Source organism: Mustelus asterias, chromosome 20, assembly GCF_964213995.1.
Source record: "Mustelus asterias chromosome 20, sMusAst1.hap1.1, whole genome shotgun sequence".
Lineage (NCBI taxonomy): Eukaryota > Metazoa > Chordata > Chondrichthyes > Carcharhiniformes > Triakidae > Mustelus > Mustelus asterias.
The window spans coordinates 77603451-77624121 of NC_135820.1; the positions used below are offsets into that span (position 1 = coordinate 77603451).

The window sequence follows — 20671 nt, forward strand, 5'->3', positions numbered from 1 at the left end:
ACAATCAAAACAGGGGAAAGGATGAAAAGTAAAACTGAATTTTAAAAATTCTTATAAAGGAATAGGGAGGCACTGGCGTATTGGTATTGTCGCTGAACTAGTAATCCAGAGACCCAGGGTATTGCTCTGGGGATTCAGGTTCAGATCACACCATAGCAGGTGGTGGAATTTAAACTCAATAAAACATCTAGAATTAAAATGATGGCCATGAAATGATTTTCGTAAAAACCCATTTGGTTCACTAATGTCCTTTCATGGTGCCCTGAAAGTCCTCAACATTGACTCTGAAGTCTCATGGCACCAGGTCAAACTCGAGCAAGGAAAGCTCCTGCTGATGGCCTACAGCACCTCATAGAAGCCCAGTCTTGATCTGTTTGAAGTCTATCCCATTACGCACGGTGGGAGCTGATGAATTAGTATTCCTCCATGTTGGACACCACTTGGAGGAAGCACTGGTGAGGATGTAGAATGTACTCTAGGTGGGGACCTCAATGTCCATCACCAAGAGTGGCTTGGTAATACCACAACAGACTGAGCTGGCTGGGTCCTAAAGCACAAAGCTGCTAGACTGGGACTACGGCAGGTGGTGAGGGAATCAACAAGAGGGAAGAACGTATCTGATCTGATCCTCACCAACCTGCCTGCTGCAGATGCATGAGTGACCACTGCACAGTCCTTGTAGAAACTTCTTAACACTGAGGATACCCTCCATTCTGTTGTGTGGCACTACACCATGCGTAATGGGATAGACTTCAAACAGATCAAGACTGGGCTTCTATGAGGTGCTGTGGGCCATCAGCAGCAGAATTGTACTCAACTACAATCTGTAACCAAATGGCCTGGCACATCCCCCATCTACCATGATGACCAAGCCAAGGGACCAACCTTGGTTCAATGTAGAATGCAGGAGGGAATGCCAGGAGCAACACCAGGCATACCTAGAAATGAGGCGTCAACCTGGTGAAGCTACAAAACAGTACTAATTGCGTGCCAAACAGCATAAGCAGCAAATAATAGACGGAGCTAAGCAATCTCACAACCAACTAATCGGATCTAGTCCTGCCACATCCAGCTGTGAATGGTAGTGGACAATTAAACAACTCAGTGGAGGAGACTCCACAAATATCCCCATCCTCAGTGATGAAGGAGCCCAGCACATCAGTGCAATAAGGATCCCTGGGACCTGATGAAGTGTAGCCCAAGACGTTGTGAGAGGTTAGGGAGGAAATTGTGGGTCCCCTAGCAGAGATATTTGAATCATCGACAGCCACAGATGAGGTGCTGAAGATTGGAAGGTGGCAAACATTGTGTCTTTGTTTAAGAAGGGCTGCAGGAAAAAGCCTGGAAACTAAAGGCCAGTGAGCCTAACATCTGTAGTGATTAAGTTGTTAGAAGGTATTCTGAGAGACAGGATCTGCAGGCATTTAGAGAGGCAAAGACTGATTAGAGACAGTCAGCATGACTTCGTGAGTGAAAAATCATATCTCACAAATTTGATTGAGTTTTTTGAAGGGGTAACCAAGAAGGTAGATGAGGGCAGTTCAGTTGACGTTGTCTACATGGACTTTATCAAGGCCTTAAACAGGATACCGCATGGTAGGTTGTTGCATAACGTTCAATCTCACGGGATCTAGGGTGAGGTAGCCAATTGGATGCAAAATTGGTTTGATGACAGAAGACAGAGCATGGTTGTAGAGGGTTGTTTTTCAAACTGAAGGCCTATGACCAGCGGTGTGCCTCAGGTATTGGTGCTGGGTCCACTGTTATTTGTCATTTTTATTAATGATTTGGATGTGAATTTAGGAGGCATGGTTAGTAGGTTTGCAGATGACACCAAGATTGGTGGCATTGTTAACAGTGAAGAAGGTTATCTCGGATTGCAACGGGATCTTGATCAATTGGGCCAGTGGGCTGATGAATGGCAGATGGAGTTTAATTTAGGTAAATGAGAGGTAATGCATCTTGGTAGATCGAACCAGGACAGGGTTTACTCAGATAATGGTGGGGCATTGGGGAAAGTTATAGAACAAAGAGATTTAGGGGTGCAGGTTCATAGCTCCTTGAAAGTAGAATCACAGGTGGACAGAGTGGTGAAGAAGACATTCAGCATGTTTGGTTTCATTGGTCAGAACATTGAATACAGGAGTTGGGACGTCTTGTTGAAGTTGCACAAAACATTAGTAAGGCCACGCTTGGAATACTGTGTATAGTTCTGGTCACCCTATTATAGAGAGAATATTATTAAACTAGAAAAAGTGCAGAAAAGATTTCCTAGGATGCTACTGGGACTTGATGGTTTGAGTTATAAGGAGAGGCTGGATAGACTGGGACATTTTTCCTTGGAGCATAGGTGGCTTAAGGGTGATCTTATAGAGGTCTATAAAATAAGGAGGGGCATAGATCAGGGAGATAGTCAACATCTTTTCCCAAAGGTAGGGGAGTCTAAAACTAGAGGGCATAGCTTTAAGGTGAGAGGGCAGAGATACAAAAAGGTCCAGAGGGACAATTTTTTCACACAGAGGATGGTGAGTGTCTGGAACAAGCTGCTGGGTGCAATTTTGTCTTTTAAAAAGCATTTGGACAGTTACATGGGTAAGATGGGTATAGAGGGATATGGGCCAAATGTGGACAATTGGACTGGCTTAGTGGTTAAGAAAAGGGGCGGCATGGTCAAGTTGGGCCAAGTTCTATAACTCTATGGATAAGGCTGCAGCATTCTTAATGATCTTAAGCCAGAAGTGCTAAGTGGATGATCCATCTCGGCCTCCTCCCGAGGTCCCCAGCATCACAGACATCTGTCTTCAGCCAATTCGATGTACTCCACATGATATCAAGAAATGGCTGAAGACACTGGATACTGCAAAGACTAAGGGCCCTGACAATATTTCAGCAAAAGTAATGACGACTTGTGCTCCTGAACTTGCCATGCCCTGAGCTAAAACACTGGCATTTACCCGGCAATGTGGAAAGTTGCCCAAATATGTCCTATTCACAGGAAACAGGACAAATCCAATCAAATCAATTACTGCTCCATCAATCTGCTCTTCGTAATTGATAGTGATGGAAAGGGTCATCAACAGTGCTATCAGCACCGAGGATCAGAGGGAATGGTGTGAATGTACACCAGACCCTTAAGGTAGCGGGACTGGTGGATAAAATAGTTAAGATGGCATATGGGTATACTTGCCTTTATTGGCCGAGGCATACGGAGTGATTTTGAGCCTGCAATCTCCGTCTCCGTGAATGGCAATGCGTGTTTAAAATCTGGAGAGTGTGATTTACGCCAGCGAGCTTCCAAGTTCCAATCTTGCCCCTCAGTGGTGGAGTGGCGCAAAACACGCTGCAAGACCGGAGAAAGCTCATTTTAATACATCAGCATATCATCAGCGTGCACTCTCTCCAGGAGAGAGGAGAAATTGGATAGACTGGAGTTGTTTTCCTTGGAACAGGGGAGACTGAGGGGGTCCCATGATTGAGATGTAGAAAATTATGAGAGGCATGGATAGAGTAGACAGGAAGGAACCTTTCCCTTGATAGAGGGATCAAAGACTAGAGAGCATGTATTTAAGGTATGTTCCCCCCTCACTTATGCAGAATGCAGTATTAGATTCATAGCTAGTGTGTAGAGAAAGATCAACTTAATATAAGGTAGGTCCATTCAAAAGTCTGATGGCAACAGGCAAGAAGTTTCCCACCTTGATCCCGTCCTAAATATTTTGGTAAGATTCCTCCCAATGGACACATTGGTGATTATCTTTCAGAATTCTATGGGCGCCAATGAGAATTATAGCTGCTCTATATAAGCATGGTTTAGTGATGCAGTAGTGATGAGAGTGAGCAAGGTGAGTAACACTGAGCAACAACCTCCGGTTTGCCGGTGGAGTGCAGGGGGGTCTTAGCCGCGAGAATCACATTTTACCTCATTTTTTTTCCTAAGTACCATACTGGATTGTTCTGGGAGCATGCCCAAAAAAATGGGCGCGATTCTCTCTCGTTTTCATGCTAGTTTGGCACTTAGAATTTTTTTTTTAAGATCGCCTCTTTAATCCTTTTTGGGAAAATCGTGACCATTGTTACATTTCAGAAGTTCTGGTTCATCTTCTATCAGACAGATGACAGAGGGGCGGCACGGTAGCACAGTGGTTAGCACTGCTGCTTCACAGCTCCAGGGTCCCGGGTTCGATTCCTGGCTCGGATCACTGTCTGTGTGGAGTTTGCACATTCTCCTCGTGTCTGCGTGGGTTTCCTCCGGGTGCTCCGGTTTCCTCCCACAGTCCAAAGATGTGCGGGTTAGGTTGATTGGCCAGGTTAAAAATAGCCCCTTAGAGTCCTCAGATGCATAGGTTAGTGGGTAAATATGTGGGGGTAGGGCCTGGGTGGGATTGTGGTCGGTGCAGACTCGATGGGCCGAATGGCCTCCTTCTGCACTGTAGGGTTTCTATAATTTCTATGATGATTTCAGATAGTTATTACTGTGCTTCAGACATCGATTCTGCTGTTTCCCAACCCTTTTGCAACTTCCTTACAGAACTGCCAAATAGTAGAAAAATAAATTTCAGAAGAGCTGGTGGAAGAATAAGCCCCAATCAACAAAAAAAAGTAAGTAAAATCAGACAGTTTTTTGTAGACTGATGCTTACATTTTAAAATTGTTCAAATTACTTAATGGGTAAATACACTGTCCAATGTGACACTGAGTTATACTCCCAGGGAGGTCACAAATCCAAATATCTGGTCCTAGCTCCTGAGGCAGAGCCACAGAACCAGATTTAAAGTTGACATGTGGCCCATGGGTCAAAGAGACAACCTGGCTAGGGTTGCTATTTCTTATTGCTATCCAATGAGCCTTTCAGAATGCAAGTATGAATGTCAGCTGTGGGTAGGATTTAGCTTGGTTAAAATTCCTTACCCACAGTTAAGTGGCTTATTAACATTAATTAGAAAAACAAGACATGCTGGAAATACTTTGCAAGTCAGGCAACATCTGTGGAGAACAGCTGAGTTAACATTAACAGGTGGTGTCAGAACAACAGTATATAATAATTGTTACTTTTAAGAGAAAAACGGCTTGGGGCCTCGATCTCTGAAGCTGAGGGAGCAAGAATGTGTTTTATTTAAGTCGCTGAAACTAAAATGGCAGCCTGTTTGTTTACGGGGGAGAAGAGCTCAACGACGAGCCAACTGAACATGAGTCAGCCAATATTGCCAGCAGATTCATTAGGTAGCACAGCTTGGATTCATCCCGCTGTCTGCCAAAGATCCTGACTTCATTGCACCAACATAACTGGAAGCAGGCCTATCGCACCGCATCATCATTGTCATCACTCCCGCAAAATGAGGAAATTGTATACCAGCTTTTGTGATTTTTGTGTTCTTGGGTAACTCAGCTGGCCACTCCTGAAGCAACAGCTCTTTGGGCAGAGAGAGAACTAATTGCTCTGAAGAAGGTGGATTCTGGAGCCAGGGTTCAGCTGTCTCTCCTTCCTCTTTTGTCCCTTTTCGCAACAGATCATATGGTCGGTTTCCGACTGTTGTGTGGCTTGTTGATTTTTATTCCGAGGGCTCAGGGTGTAATGGGAATCATGCCCAATGACTCCAGAAACAGTTTGGAGATAGCACAGTAGCTGATGGGTGTGTAGATCGGCCAGACAAAAGGCCAACCTCAATGACCCGGCTCTTTGTCCCTGCTGAAATAATGAGACATTGAAACAAAAATAGTCTTCTAGCTGTCAACACCCACACTTCCCATGCCCATGCCAACTCATGCTCCCCATCCATAACTCATGGACCCTCATGCTCACCATGCCAACCTATGGCCCCAATCAGCCCCTCAGCCTGTCATACCCTCCATGCCAAACTAGCTCTCTCCACCAACACCCCATGGCACTTTATAGCCCCTATGTCAACTTAGTGCCAACTCATACAAATACATGCCTCACACATAACCACCAATTTCCCTTACATCCTCTGTGCCAACTCACTCAGTATCCACCATGGCTGACCTTAGGATCTAGGCAGGGAGAAAATAAAATACATTTTTAAGTGTCTATTGATGAATTCATGATTTAAAAGCACATATTGATTTTTAAAAATCACATTTAAATAACTTAAATTCCTTCAACCATCCATAAGGCATAAGTCAGGAGTGTGATGGAATACTCTCCATTTGCCGGTATGTGTGCAGCTCCAATAACACTCAAGAATCTCATACAAAATCCAAGGCAAAGCAGCTCACTTGATTGCTACTCCTTCCAGGCATTCAGTTCCTCCACCATCAGCCAACATTGGCAGCAGTAACATTGTGGACATATCTATACCTCAGGGCTGTAGCAGTACAAGAAGGCAGCTCAAAGGCAAATAGAGATGGGCAATAAATGCTGACTTAGCCAGCAAAACCCGCATCCCATAAATGAATTTTTAAAAAACACTTCAATCCCTTATAAAATAACAGGCAATTGTATTCATAGTCATACTCCAAAGTCTTTAAAAGCACTTGAAGTTGTCAATTAAATTGTTAACTGGCAGGTACCATACGGTGATAATGATAGGTTATGAAATCAGTCATGCAGCACTAATCCTGAAATGATAACCCTCAGATTTATGTCAACATTCAGAGCACTGTTCCTTTTAACTCTGTAGACAGTTTTTTTTCCAAAGATTTAAAGTGCAGGAGATTTAAATTCCTTCACAACTTAACAGCTTGACAGCTCCTTTGACAGTCATTTTGAAACCTCCTTTGACAGTTACCTTGACAATTCCAATGAGTTTGACAGTTCAAATGGGTTTATCCACTTTTTACATACTTTTAATAATTCCAAAGAGCACTTGACCTCTCCGAAATGTGTCCCCGGGCCATATCCAGAAGCCCCATAACCAGTAGGAGGGACATACCTCTCCAAAGAACTTTGCTAACTGTAGAGCTTCTCCTGACAGATCTAAAGTGCACAAGACATACTTCTGGACATCCCAGTAATGAAAATTGGATCTGACAGAAGGCAGCTTCACTTTAACATATGAAGTTGCCTACATGAACCACAGTGTCAAAAGTGCAACTCATTCCAGTCCCCCATCTTGCGAAAATGATGGGGGCCAGGATCAGGGATGCGACCGCTGGATTCAGGCCATTTTGGATAAGCTGGAAACTTTCTCCATCATTTGAGAAAATTCAGGCCTCTATCTTGTTTAAAACCTGTAGGGATTTCAATGCAACATGACATACCTCAACTATTGAGAGCATCTTTGGTGCCTTGTTATTATGAGCTCTCTTCATTAAGAATTATAGTAAAGTTAAAGATGGGAGAAAATCATCACTGTCTGTTTTGCATGCATTCTGACACCAAAGATTACTTCATTTTCTGTACTTCAACATTTTGGATTACTAACTTGATCTGCCACAGGGTGGCAGGCAGGATCTATGGCTTTGAATCTGATCTCCGTTTTGTCTCTATGGGAGGAAGCAGTTTTTCACAGATAGGGACAACAGAAGTGAGTCATCTTTGGGAGTTACTCTCAGCCAAGTGCTGGACAGCTGATTATAAAGCTGGAATTGGCAGAGCACCGAGCCGTATATCACTTTCCTGTTATGCTGGCCAAGCAAATGGTGCATGGTGTGGTGCAAAGTATTGAAGGAAAAAAGTGAAAGAAAATAGAAATGAATGCATTGAAATCTCTCTTGCATCTTCCTCTATTTATCAATATTGCTGTTTATTCCTTCTCTAAACTTGTTGCTTCAAAACTCCAAATACAGAGTTCTATCTATATGCTCTTCCTCCCTGTATCCTTCTTTTAATCAAAATTCTTTACAGTCTCTAAATGCTATACAATCCTGCCTGGAACGTGCAAAACTCTTTCCATCCTTCAACATTCCCATCCTCATGCAATCTAAAAGTATTTAAAACCTAAGCTTGGTGCTGCCGCAACTCCTAGCTTTTGAGCTCTCTCGTTTTCAATCCATTCTCTTCACTCTTTGATGGTGTCTTGAAGTTTGGATCTTGGTTCCAATATTCATTAGGAAGAGAATGCAGATTGGTAATGAAATATAACCTTAACAGGATCTTTGTATAGATGATTGTTATAGTGATTATGTTGCAATCTTTTCATCTTTAATTTTCATTTCCTCAAATACAGAACAACGGAATTACAATGGTCCATAAGGTGAAGAAGCTAAGGCCATACAATGGGCATTGTGTGCAGCTCTGGGGAATGTGTCTACCGCCATCTCCACCATGTTGCAACCCCTGTGCCTTCTGCCACTGCCGTTTTTTCAATACTGTCTGCTATTGCCGGAAGCTGAATGCCAAGTGTCTGGATCGAACATAAGCAGTTTGTCTCATGATTTAAAAAAAGCACAGCCAGCCAGCATATAAAATCAACAGTAAATAATATGCATGCCTTCTTTTTGGTTATTGTTCATTTGGATTATGATAAAGGTAGACATAGGTCCCAAATGACTGGGAATTATCTACAAATCAACAATAATAACTCTGAAATTAAAGGATCATTGGCTGCATCTAAAGAAATGTTTGGCAAATGTTTTTAGGGAGTGAGGGAAGGAGGGAGAACAGCTAGAAGAGTTTTTTATCAATGGCCAATGCAATGGTGTGATTTTGATCATCCTGCAATATCTTTGTAAACAAATAAAAACAAATTTACTGAACATTTCATCGTAAACACAGCATGCTTTTGAGAGAATCACCGAAGAAAGATGAGAGTGGGGGAGCTCCAGCTCACTGAGGTCTATATTACCACTTATGAGAAAACAAGTTGGTTTTAACTGATCAAACTACTACAGTCTTCCTGTGCATGCTTCTGATTTCCTCATTCTTGACTCTTGAAAGACAGTTCTCTGGATTTAATTGCATGGGCTCTGTTCCTATGGCAAGAAAGTGTGCATCCTATAATCAGATGAATAGAAATTTTAATTTAATGTAAATTAACTTCAGGTGTAATGCTGTCTGCCATTTACACTGATGTAGTTGAAGTAACTGACCTATGAAGTATAACAAAATGGATTGAGAGCGCAATCCCCTCTCTACAGAACTCAGAAAGCAAAGATTAGGCAAAACATAAAGAGGAACATTGTGAAAATTTTGTTACCTACTGATAGTTTTCCATGCTTGTGTTTCTTTTATCAGATGAAGCTTAGAGAAAGGGTTATACCAAAGCACTAATGAGGAAAACCTACCTCAACAAATGAACTGCTATTTGCTACAACTCTCCCATACCTGGTCACCTTCTCATTATTCTACTCAATCTTTTCTCTCTAGAAATGTATCTAATTGCCTTATGAGCCAGTTTATGACGCCACTTTAATAGCTACTTCCACAAGTTTATTCCCCCTTTAGTGAAAAAGTTTCAACTGTCTTCCCTTCTTACTTTTAATTTCCAAATTTTTAACTGGAGTCTGTTGTCATTTGGACACTTTTTTTCAGAGCAATCATGTGATCTTGTGTAAGAAGACATGTTGCAAGATCCAGTTCATCACCCAGATTTGTGCAATCTTGGAGGAATAATTGGCTGTATTACAGTTCACCATTGAGCACGAGCAATATAACTGGCATAAGACCATTAGATATAGAAGCAGTAGGGCATTGGCTTCTTGAGCCAGCTCCACCATTCAATATGACCATGGCTGATTTGATTGTGGCCCTAAATCCACTTTGCTGTCTGCTCTGATAGGCATCACCTGTCAGTGGAAACAACCTCCCTGCTTCTATCTTATCTATTCCCTTCATAATTTTATATGTTTCTATAAGATCCCCTCTTATTCTTCTAAATTCCAATAAGTATAGCCTCAGTCTACTCAGCCGCTCCTAATAAGCCAACCCTCTCAACTCCAGAATTGACCCAGTGAATCCGGAATCAACCTAGTGAATTAGGAAAGGAAATCTGTTGTCCTCATCTGGTCTGGCCTACATGTGACTCCAGATCTACAGCAAAAATGTGGTTGACTCTCAGATGACCTCAGTGATGGGCAATAAGAGAGATGCCCACATCCCGTGAACAATTAAAAAAAAAACTTGTATGAAGTCTAGTGCTCAATTTTTATGGAACAATATTGTTGCATATTGTTCTTCAATCTTAACCAGCAGCAGGAAGAAAAACAGATCAATTTTTTCCTTTGGAAGCTGGATAAACATATGATTCATTGACCTTTCCATGATGCCAAAGATTGCATGAAAAGAAAGAGACACAATTCTGAAGGCCATGTGTGTTCACTTGATGCACAAATAAATAAGAAAACTTAGTTTGAAGTTGAAAGAAATGTAAAATATTGGCACTGGAGGATCATGGTTGCTTCCTAGAGAAGACTTCAGGGTTGTGAATCTGTGGAATTCCCTGCCCAGTGAAGCAGTTGAGGCTACCTCGTTGAAAGTTTTTAAGGCAAAGATAGATTTTTGAACAGTAAAGGAATTAAGGGTTATGGTGAGCGGGTGGGTAAATGGAGCTGAGTCCATGGAAAGATCAGCCATGATCTTATTGAATGGCGGAGCAGGCTCAAGGGGCCACATGGCCTACTCCTAGTTCTTATGTTCCTAAAGAACAGTAAAGCAGATGTATTTTTTTGCAACAATCAACAATGGTTTCATGGTCATCATTAAACTTTTAATTCCAGATTTTTATTGAATTCAAATTTCACCATCTGCCATGGTGGGATTCAAACCCAAGTCCCCAGAGCTTTATCCTGAGTATCTGTATTATCAGTCTGGTGATAATACCACTATGCTACAGTTACTTCAACTATATCAGTGCAAATGGCAGACTGCATTCCACCTGAAATTAATTTACATTAAATTAAAATTTCTATTTATCTGATTATAGGATGCACACTTTCTGGCCATAGGAACAGAGCCCATGTAATTAAATCCAGAGAACTTGGATATATATATAGGTTGCCTCGAGTCAAGAACGAAGAAATTAGAAACATGCACAGGGACACTGCTGTAGTTTGATCAGTTAAAACCAACTTTTTTACCTGCATGTAGCAATGAGTTTCTTCCAGTTCTTATCCAGCTAACAACAACCTCCCCCACTTCCCCGCAGCTATTGGATCATTGGTTTCCATGGTTATTTGGAGCTGAGATGAACTTTTAACTCTCAATGGCAGGTCTGCTTCTCCAGTTCTCATCCAGTCTAACTAATCACTCATCAACAATGCAATTGATGAGGAACAACACAGTTCCAGTCTCCTGTACACATGTCAAGATGGAGCCAATTCAACCCCAAAGAAACCCAAAGACTTATCTGCTCTGTCAAGGAGTCATTGGATATATAAGCAACTAAAATTTCATTTCACAACTGGTACAAGATAAAGGATATTTTCTTTTGTTACTTCTGGGGAACACTACTTCGTAGGAAGGGTTGAGAGGAAATAAGGACAGAGATCCATTGCATCAGGTCTATACCCCTACAACACTGGGATTTCCAGCTTTTCCCCAGGAGTAGCTGCAGGATCAGCATAATGCAGAAGAAGGAACTGGACAGATGTTTGACATGCAAGGACCCTAAGGATATGAGATAAAGAAGTAATTTTTTTTCAAATGCTGCAAATTATCTGCTGGGACACAATACTGTTTTGCAATTTTTTATATTCTTACCCGTGTCTTCTGTTGTGGTTTGACTACCATTTCTGGAAAAATATAATGGCAGCCAATTTTTGCTAAATTCTAGTTTCAGCCAAAAGAGTTCTTTCTATTCTCTACTGGCATGGCAGTTGGTATGTTTCAAAATAAATAAGGATTTAAATATCAGGTTGTGAAGTAGTTAGCAATTTCACCTATTCCCAATTTGCACCTTTGGCTTTATAATTGTGAGAGCTCAGGAGAAATAGGTCCAAAAGAAGTTAACAACTCATGTCTCCACCATTGGAAGGTGGTGCAGAAGCATGAAGTAAGCATGAGGGGAGGCGATGGCCTAGTGGCATTATTGCTAGACTATTAATCCAGAAACTCAGCTAATGTTTTGGGGACCTGAGTTTAAATCTCGCCACGGCAGATGGTGGAATTTGAATTCCATATAAATATCTGGAATTAAGAATCTGCTGATGACCATGAACCATTGTCAATTGTTGGTAAAACCCATCTGGTTCACTAATGTCCCTTTAGGGAAAGAAATCTGCTGTCCTTACCTGGTCTGGTTTACTTGTGACTCCAGACCCACAGCTATATGGTTAACTCTCAACTGCCCTCGGGCAACTAGGGATTGGCATAAATGCTGGCCAGCCAGCGACACCCATGTCCCATGAATTTAAAAAAATCACCTTGGGGATAACATAAACTGTAAGAGTGACTATTCATTGACATTTATTTTTAAATTTGAGGGAGTGCTTATTCACCAAGAAATTTCAGAACTTCAGAAGACAACCTTAATTAGCACTGGTGTCAGCCATATGGTAAGGAGTCTAACAACACCAGGTTAAAGTCCAACAGGTTTATTTGGTAGCAAACTCTACTAGCTTTCGGAGCGCTGCTCCGTCATCAGGTGAGTGGGAGATGCTGATGTTGTTAGACTCCTTACTGTGTTTACCCCAGTCCAACGTCGGCATCTCCACATCATGTCAGCCATATGCACATTATAGCTGCACTGCAAAAAGAGGCACCAGAATATATATAAATGAAGCACAGTCATAGAACCAACAGAGAGGGGGACAACAATTACAGATAACTGAACAGAACAAGAGCCAGCATAATAGCAAAACCCAATACAGGTACAGCAACCTACATATTGTCAAATAGGGACAGATAGAAGCATAGGAATAGATGAGAACATAGAAATAGATACTTGGAGAGCTATAGATGCCAAGAAAATATCAGATACCAGTACAGGGACAGATAATAACACATGGAATGATACTCATGCAATAAGACATGGACAAACACTAGCACAGAAAAAGATATCTACATTATATCAGATACTAGTAGAGGCAGATAACAGCAGAATATAAAATACAGTGTTTGATATCACCACCATAACAGATACCTGCACAATTTCAGATATCTGTAAAGGACAGATGTTCGCAAAATATTAAATACCAGCACAATAACAATACCCACACAGTATTAGATACCACCAAATGACAGATATTGACACCAGAATCGATCCCAGTACTGAACAGGTACAAAAACAGACACAGAAATAAATAATACGACAGGGACAGATGTCGACAAAGGAATTATATAAGACAAGGACAGACAGAGGAATAATTGCCAGTACAGGTACAAGTAGACACATCTGTAGATTTCAGCAGCTGGAGATATTGATAAAGGAACAGATTCCAGTACAGGGACAGATGCTGGGACAGGAATATGTACCACTACAGGTACATATATCAATCAAGGAATAAAGACTGGCATAGATACAGGGCGATATCTTACTAAAAAATGGCAGAGTGTTGGCTCCAACATGAAAAATGGAGCGGTTCATGAGCAAGAATTTTTATGTCCAAGAGTTGCGCGGCACTCCAGCAGCATGTTCCCTCTGATTCGCCCACCCCGCAATGACTTAACTGCTGCAAAGACTGAGAAACGTCATATGAATGGCTCCCCAGCGTTTGTTCCACAAAGACTGCAGGGGATGGCAATCAAGAAGCCAGCTCCGCACTTTATAGAGGGGGCCATCACTAGACTGCTTCATCGAGTGGTGCAGAGGCGGGACACCCCCCCCCCCCTCTAGACCCCTGCTCCAGGAGATGGCTGTCTCGCAGGGTGACCACCACCGCCTGGGATGAAATGGCAGCAAACTGGAAGAGGACAGGGCAGCAGTGTCGGAAGATGAATGATCTTTGATCAGCCAAGATAAGTGAACCACTCCCAGTCTCCCACTGGACCCCCTCGCACATCCGTCACACCCCAAACTCTTTCTCTCACTCAGTCACCTTGGCCTTTGCCAACACCAGGCACCCCCCCTCCCCCTCACAATCACCATGCTCCCCAGTTGCTGTTATGCTGCTTACACTCCAGCTCCCACTCAAGACCCACACCTGCCACACCTCATCACCATCTTAAATGTCAACATCCCACCTACACTCTTCCTCTTTGTGTCATTGCAGGACCAACTCAACCACAACAGGTGTCACTGGGCACAGCCAGCTGGAGTCATGCCCGAGTTGAGAACCCTCACACATTTTGAGGAGCAAACCCTCAGCTGGCCATGGAGGATGAAGAACATGCCTGTACTGCTGGTGAAGTGGGACAGCAGTGAAACGTAAGAATCCTGAACACATATGGTGTCATTCCTCAAGTCTCAAGTGAGTATCAACGTTCCCTCCATGTCCCCTTTATTGTACTGATGCCATGTCCATTCTCTTGCAGGCCAGCCAATGGAACAGGCTGGAACATCCTTGCAGCCCCTGGACTCACCGGACTCCAACAATTCAGAGGGGGACTTCTCCAACCCCACCATTAAAGAGGCCTCACAGCTGTCACTTGCACTCGGAACCAGCACAGATATTCAAACCTCGGTGGGTCCAATAAGAAGGCAGGCTTCTGGGTCACTCACTGGTGAGCACCTCACAGCTGAAGATACACAGCAGGCGGAGACAGGGACGTCACAGGGAACGAGCATTCAGAGGGATGCTGAAGAGCAGGACTCTGCTGAGCCCCTTGCTGATGATGTGCCCCTGGGCCCAGTTGTCCCACAGCTGCTGGAGCTGCAACAGTAGAGTCCTGAGTATCAGCAAGGGATGACAGCAGCCCTCCTTGCAGTGCAAGGCCAATTGCAAGAGTCCTATCACCTTTTATCTGAGGAGATGGTGCCATCATTGCAGCGCACCGAGGCCAACACTGTGGGGGTGGCGTCCGCAGTGGAAACCCTGGTGCAGGGCGTTCGCTCTATGATAGGAGATGTCCGAACCATGGTGCAGGGCTTCAACTGCATGGTGCAGGCATTGGTACGAATCCACAAGAGTCAGCACCAGAGGACGGTGGGGCTTCTGGATCTCACTCTATCTGTCCCTCCATCCCATGGAGGAGCACAGGGGCCCCTAGGAACCCAAAGTGAAAAGGATCAGCAGTACAGCCCGGGGCCCTCCAGCCAGGGGACCCTGGGTGTCTCCAGCCTATCTGACACTCCCTCCCTATGAGCGACACACCTTCAGACCCTGGCACCGAGGAGGGAAGCAGTCAAGCATCCATGCTGCCCAAAAGGTCCTAGACCCCAGGACGCCTACCAGGATCATCTTAGGCAAAAGGGCATGGAAGTCGGCAGGCCACCTCAACCTCAGTTATAGATCCGAGGGATACAACTAGACGTAGTGGGAGGGTCAGGAAGATTAAGAAACCATAGGCATTTAGTGGGCATGGGTGAATATAGGCACTAGTGTAGATAGGTCACCATTTTGTTTTGAATATTTGGCAATAAATTTCAATTTGTTCACCCACAGAGCCTCCATCCTGTCTATTCATGCCACCAACTTTGGGGGAACCACTGTGCTCATCCAGCATCTCATCCCTGTGGAGTGTAAGAATGGCAGTGCTATGTCCCTCCCACCTTCTTGTTAGCCCCCCCGAAGGAAGGGCACTCCCTCAGCTCTGATATGGACAGGAACCCAGGAAGGAGGACAGGGGAAGCGCTGTCTGCAAACCAGACTTCACAACCTTATAAAGCAAGGGGTGTCCCAACATGAAGGGAAGGTAAGGCCCACAAGTGACCTCTCCTGATCCCTCTCCCCAAAATGGCAATTCTGGGACACCCGTCCCCTGTCCCGAGTTGAATTTATCTGTGTCCCTTGATCCTCTCCAATGCCCCTGAGCAGTGCACACCACGGAGGGTGCTGGCTGCCTGAGTGCTCACCTCCAAAATCCCCCTTGGAGGTGAAGACGCCAGGTTCACACTTATGTAGACCTGTTGTAAATGGCAGCAGCGTGATGTCACGCTGGTGCCCAGTGAATATCCGGTGAGGGGGTAAGTCCCAGAGAGAGTGCTTGTTAGTGACATGCTAATGTATTAAAATGAGCTTTCTGTGGTCCCGCGATGTGTTTCCTGCCACTCCACCAGTGAGGGGCCGGGAAGATGGGAACTCGGAAACTTCCCAGCTCAAATTGCGCTCTCTGGATTTTGAGCACGTGCCACCATTCCCGCAGATGGAGACTGTGGGCTCAAAATCGCCCCCACAGATACCAACACAGAAATAGGGTGGGTGGAATTTTACGAGATTTTTCTAAGAGTCCAGCTAATCTGAAAATGGGAGAGTTCCAGATCTGTTTTTTGGGTGAGTTTTCACACTCAATCTAATGCACTCTGTCTGTAAAAGGATAGGCCAGTCAGTTTCCAGCCAGAGAGGCTATGGTGGGGCTTAACACACCAGACAGCCTGTAGAGGGAGGTATTGCGCATGTGCAGACCTCTGATGCTGCACATGCACATAAACAGTAGCAGGGATCTGACAGACAATGAGAAAGCTGTCAGGCTCCTGCTGCTGCAGGCACCCTCAACTAGCTTCCCCCGGCCTGAGATGCAGCCCCCGCCACTCACCCGCTGTCCCCCACTACCCAAACCAATCACAGCCCCGCTGCCCAGACTGATCGCGGCCCTGCCGCCCAGACTAATCACGGCCCCACTGCCCAGACTGATCGTGGCCCCCCTCCCTCTCACCAATCGCATGCAGAGTGTAGTGGGACCCCCCATTGCCCAGCCCCTGGCCTGCCCTTTTGGCCCTTCCCCCATTGGCCCCGCTCCCTGGCATTGCCCGGTGGGCATTGTCCAGGTGCCAAGCTAGCATTGCCCAGGTACCAGGCTGGCATTGCCCAGATGCCAGGGTGGCATTGCTAGTCTGGCACTTCCCAAGGTGCATCCCTGCCTTGCACTTGGTCTCCCTCCACCGCCAAGGCCAACACAAGCTGTTCCCCAGTCATGGGGAGCGGGTGTTTTCTTCGCTGGAGTGAACCTCTCCCAGTGAGATCATAAAGGCAAGCGAGCTCGGACGATTGAGCGCCAGGCTCACTAAACACATTGAAATTAACGGTTGAATAAATTTCAATAAATTAACCTGCCTCTCGCCCATTCTTGGCGAGAGGCTGACCACGGCAGAAATCCGGGTGTCGTAAAATCGTGACAGGCGCAAAAACCGGCGCCATTCACGCTAGCCACTTTATGCCTGATTTTACGACATTTTCCTGCCGCAAGACGGGCGTAAAATTCCGCCCATAGAGTATAGATACTGACGCAGAAATACAGACCAGCAGAGGTTCAGATAATGACACAGGAATTGATTCCAAAAAAATGTACAGATACTGACACTGGAATAAAGATTAACACATGAATGGGCGCATGTTCTATTTTACCAACATATCACAATACCATTATGATTTTCTTCTCATAAATAAAATTAATTAATTTCCCTTATTTCCTTATGAATTTATTTTTCTGTTAATTGCTGAAGTAGTTAGGGTAACATGTTGAAGCTTGACAAAAGACCAAGGGTAAATAATACATAATTCACCCAGAAACTTTCATTGTTAAATACCCCAATAGTCAAATATAATTAATATGTGGGTTTTGAGCACTCTGACTAAGGTAATATGCAGCAACAATTATGAATCAACAAAATTAATTCAATCAACGCACACACTTCCACTTTTAGGGAGGTATGGGGAGTGTGTAACCTAACCACTTCCAGAAAGTAGGTCACTCATTTAATTCTATTAAGCAGAGTGTGTACTTCAGATTTTAACCAGTTTCTCAGCTTTGACACTGGCCAACTGTGTTTCCCAACCCCTGGGAGACTCACAGTTAAAGGGAGGTGAGAACTGCTGCATGGAACAGGTAAGTGTTTTTCCTGCATGACTTGTGGGTCAGGAGTACGAGTGTTTCAATCTAGCCCACCAACCAAAACTATTTTCCAGTTCAGTGATAGAAGCACTCACACCACTCAGAAAAGGCCCTATTCCACGTCCCCACAAACAGAATCCCAACTGCAATCATCCGTCCCCTCCCTCAGCAATTAACCAAATCCAGCCTGGTGAGATCTTAATCAAAGGTCCTGACTACTTTTGCAGATGGATGTAAAATTTCCATGGCACTATCCCAAGACGAGCAAGGAAATTCTCCCGGTTTCCTGGTCAATATTTATCCATCAAGCAACACCACAAAAATGGATTATCTGGTCATTTATCTCTTCATTCTTTCTGCAAATTGCTGTGTGCAAATTGGCTGTTGCATTTCCCTATATTATACCATTGACCACACTTCAAAAACATGTACTTAATCAGCTGCAAAATGATGCCACTTATAAATGCAAGATTTTTCTTTCTTTGAATGAGGCTACCAATTTAGCACCAGATTTTGCTGTGTGATAATGTCCACAAGAAACCGGGTTAAGACGGCCCTAGACTCCTTTTATGGAATACTTGAAGCCATCAGCGCAAGGAGACTTTAATTCCATCATTCTAGATACATCTGACCCAGGTTCCCTACTCATATTTTTGTTAGTTGCTTGTTCTGCAGCTGGGTCTGTGGTTTTATAACAGTCATGTCTTACATAGCTGACAACCATGCATTGCCAATGTAATCAGTATTGTGTGGAGAGGAACATTGCTTTATTTTTATCGTTTTTGAAAGCAGTATATTTTGCTCTTACTGTTATCTGCTTCTCTGTAATATCTAATAAATTGCTGTATTGATTTAAGTTGGATTTCATTTGCTCTCTAACTTCATTATTTTGCAACTTTCATTAGACTAAATAAATAAAGGATACCTGTTATTGGCACAAACAGTCAGTATTGCAATGAAGAAATATTCCATCTAATGTTTTTGTCGTGACTCTATTGCATGTTCCATGGTAGGTTTTGTGATTTTCCTCCATGTTCTGTAGTGGATCCTTTTCTTATCCTTTTCTTAACGACACAGTCACATGGTCAAACCAGGCCCATCACCCTGGCAAGATGTCAATGAGATCTTCGGAGTGGTGGGGATGAGGGTGGGAGTGGGGAGGTTTTTCCGGGGGGGGGGGAGTTTAGTTTAGAGCAGGGTTTTATGGAGCTGCCTCGGTCTCAGGCCTCCACACTGGCATCATCAGCCCTGACGTTAATGGGTAGGCCTGATCCCCCAAGAGCCATCCTGGCAGCCTGAGGTGGTCCTCAAAGACCCGAGGTATATGTGAGTGCCGCAGTATAAAGCTGTCATAAAGTATGCTTCCTGGGAACCCTGCACACACATACACGATGTCCAGCCACTGGTCACAGAAAATTTGGACGTTCATGGAATGGGGCCTTCTATTCGAGTGTCCTTTCTTCAGGGATGACTGCTTGGGGATAAGACGCACCCACTGAAACACTGGTTCATGACACCTGTGTATTGGCCTCAGAGTGCTTCAGAGGAGAGGTACAATGTAGCTCACATCTCCACACGGTCCCTAATCAAGCAGACCATTAGCATTCTAAAGATATGGTTCTGGTATTTGTATATCACTGCAGTACACTCCAGATACGGTATCCTGCATTATCATGGTGTGTTGCACCTTTCATAAATGGAGGAGGATGAGAGCTCCTTGCAGAATGAAGAGCAGATGGGCCAGGAAACTGAAGAGAGTGATGAAGGGGAACTTCCATGGGATGCCGCCTACGAGGAAGCAAGATGTGGAAGACACGACCATGCCACTTTTATTACCACCAGACTCTAGGAAGAGTAAAGTGAAGGCAAGGGGAGATGGTCTTACTTCTTCTGGCCCTGGATGTCCAACCAGTCACATTGAAAGCAGGTTCAGCATTCAGACTTGCACCTTCCAGCCTTATGATTCACCTGAGGGAGGATGGTAAACGGCAAAATGAAAGGATTCATATGTATGGAATCACAATGTCTTCAGTTGACCAAGCCATTCACACAAGGATCAAATGTGCTAACAGAAGTGCAATATTTTTACAGTGGTTGTACACCCATAATTCAAAAGTAATTTCAATATTTCTTAACATTCTTAACCCTACCACTCCGCCAAGGTGCAGCCCCAACATCCACAGCTGAGGTGGAGGCAGCCTGCTGCATCCTAAAATCTGTGATGACCCCGTCCTTTAGTGGCCCAAGGCCTGGAGGGCCCTGGCCTGATAAGGGTCTCCTGCTCAGTGCACGCTTGATGGCCTGAGCAGCTGGAGTAGATGGGTCACAGCCAGAGGGATTTTGAGCAGCTGGACACCCTTGGAATGTACTGAATTGTAAAATATCTGGCTGATGCACATCCCCCCTGTGGATTTGTGACTCCTTAAGGAGAAGGGACACCTGGAAGGAGGTCAAGGTGTCTCATTCCCCCACTAGCCCAAATATTGATTGTGCCCACCAGTCTGTGTGACCATGGAGTCTAGGGTCTACTGCCAATCCAGCAAAACCTGTTGGACCAAGATCTCCATGGGTGGTCGGCATTCTTCCCACGGTGACCTCGAGACACTTGCATGTCGGAGCCACGTCAGACAGAATGCTGATGGACTCCATCCTGTGCTCTGGTCTGCTGAGTGATTTCAGAATTTCCACTGGCCCGCCACCTGTTGTTGTTGTTGTGCTGTTGCGCTGCCACTTTAAGAGTCTCGTCATGTGTACAGTCTGTGGGTTGCTTTGCGGGCTTTTGCCCAGTCTCGATCAAGCATCTGGAGGGTCAACAGCTCATCAATAAACCTGCATTGTTATTTTCACTCAACCCCACATACTATCATTTTACATTCTTTTATCTTACAAGTGCAATACATAACAGTC

The 20671-nt window shown here is 44.3% G+C and overlaps 1 protein-coding gene across 2 annotated transcripts in view; it reads left to right on the forward strand.

Moving 5' to 3' along the window:
- The window catches only part of asip1 (agouti signaling protein 1), an 82257-nt gene extending 63561 nt beyond the window's left edge, over positions 1–18696 (forward strand). Inside the window, exons 4-6 of one of the 2 annotated variants that reach the window (XR_013500317.1) lie at positions 4529–4599; positions 8127–14201; positions 14309–18696. Coding sequence is in view for 1 of the 2 variants with exons in the window: in XM_078236896.1 (XP_078093022.1) it covers positions 4529–4599; positions 8127–8318 (263 nt within the window). In the remaining variant the exon portion in view is untranslated. Of the gene's footprint in view, positions 1–4528; positions 4600–8126 lie in introns of both variants that reach the window. The other variant, XM_078236896.1, reaches the window with a different exon arrangement.
- Positions 18697–20671: the final 1975 nt, after the last annotated feature.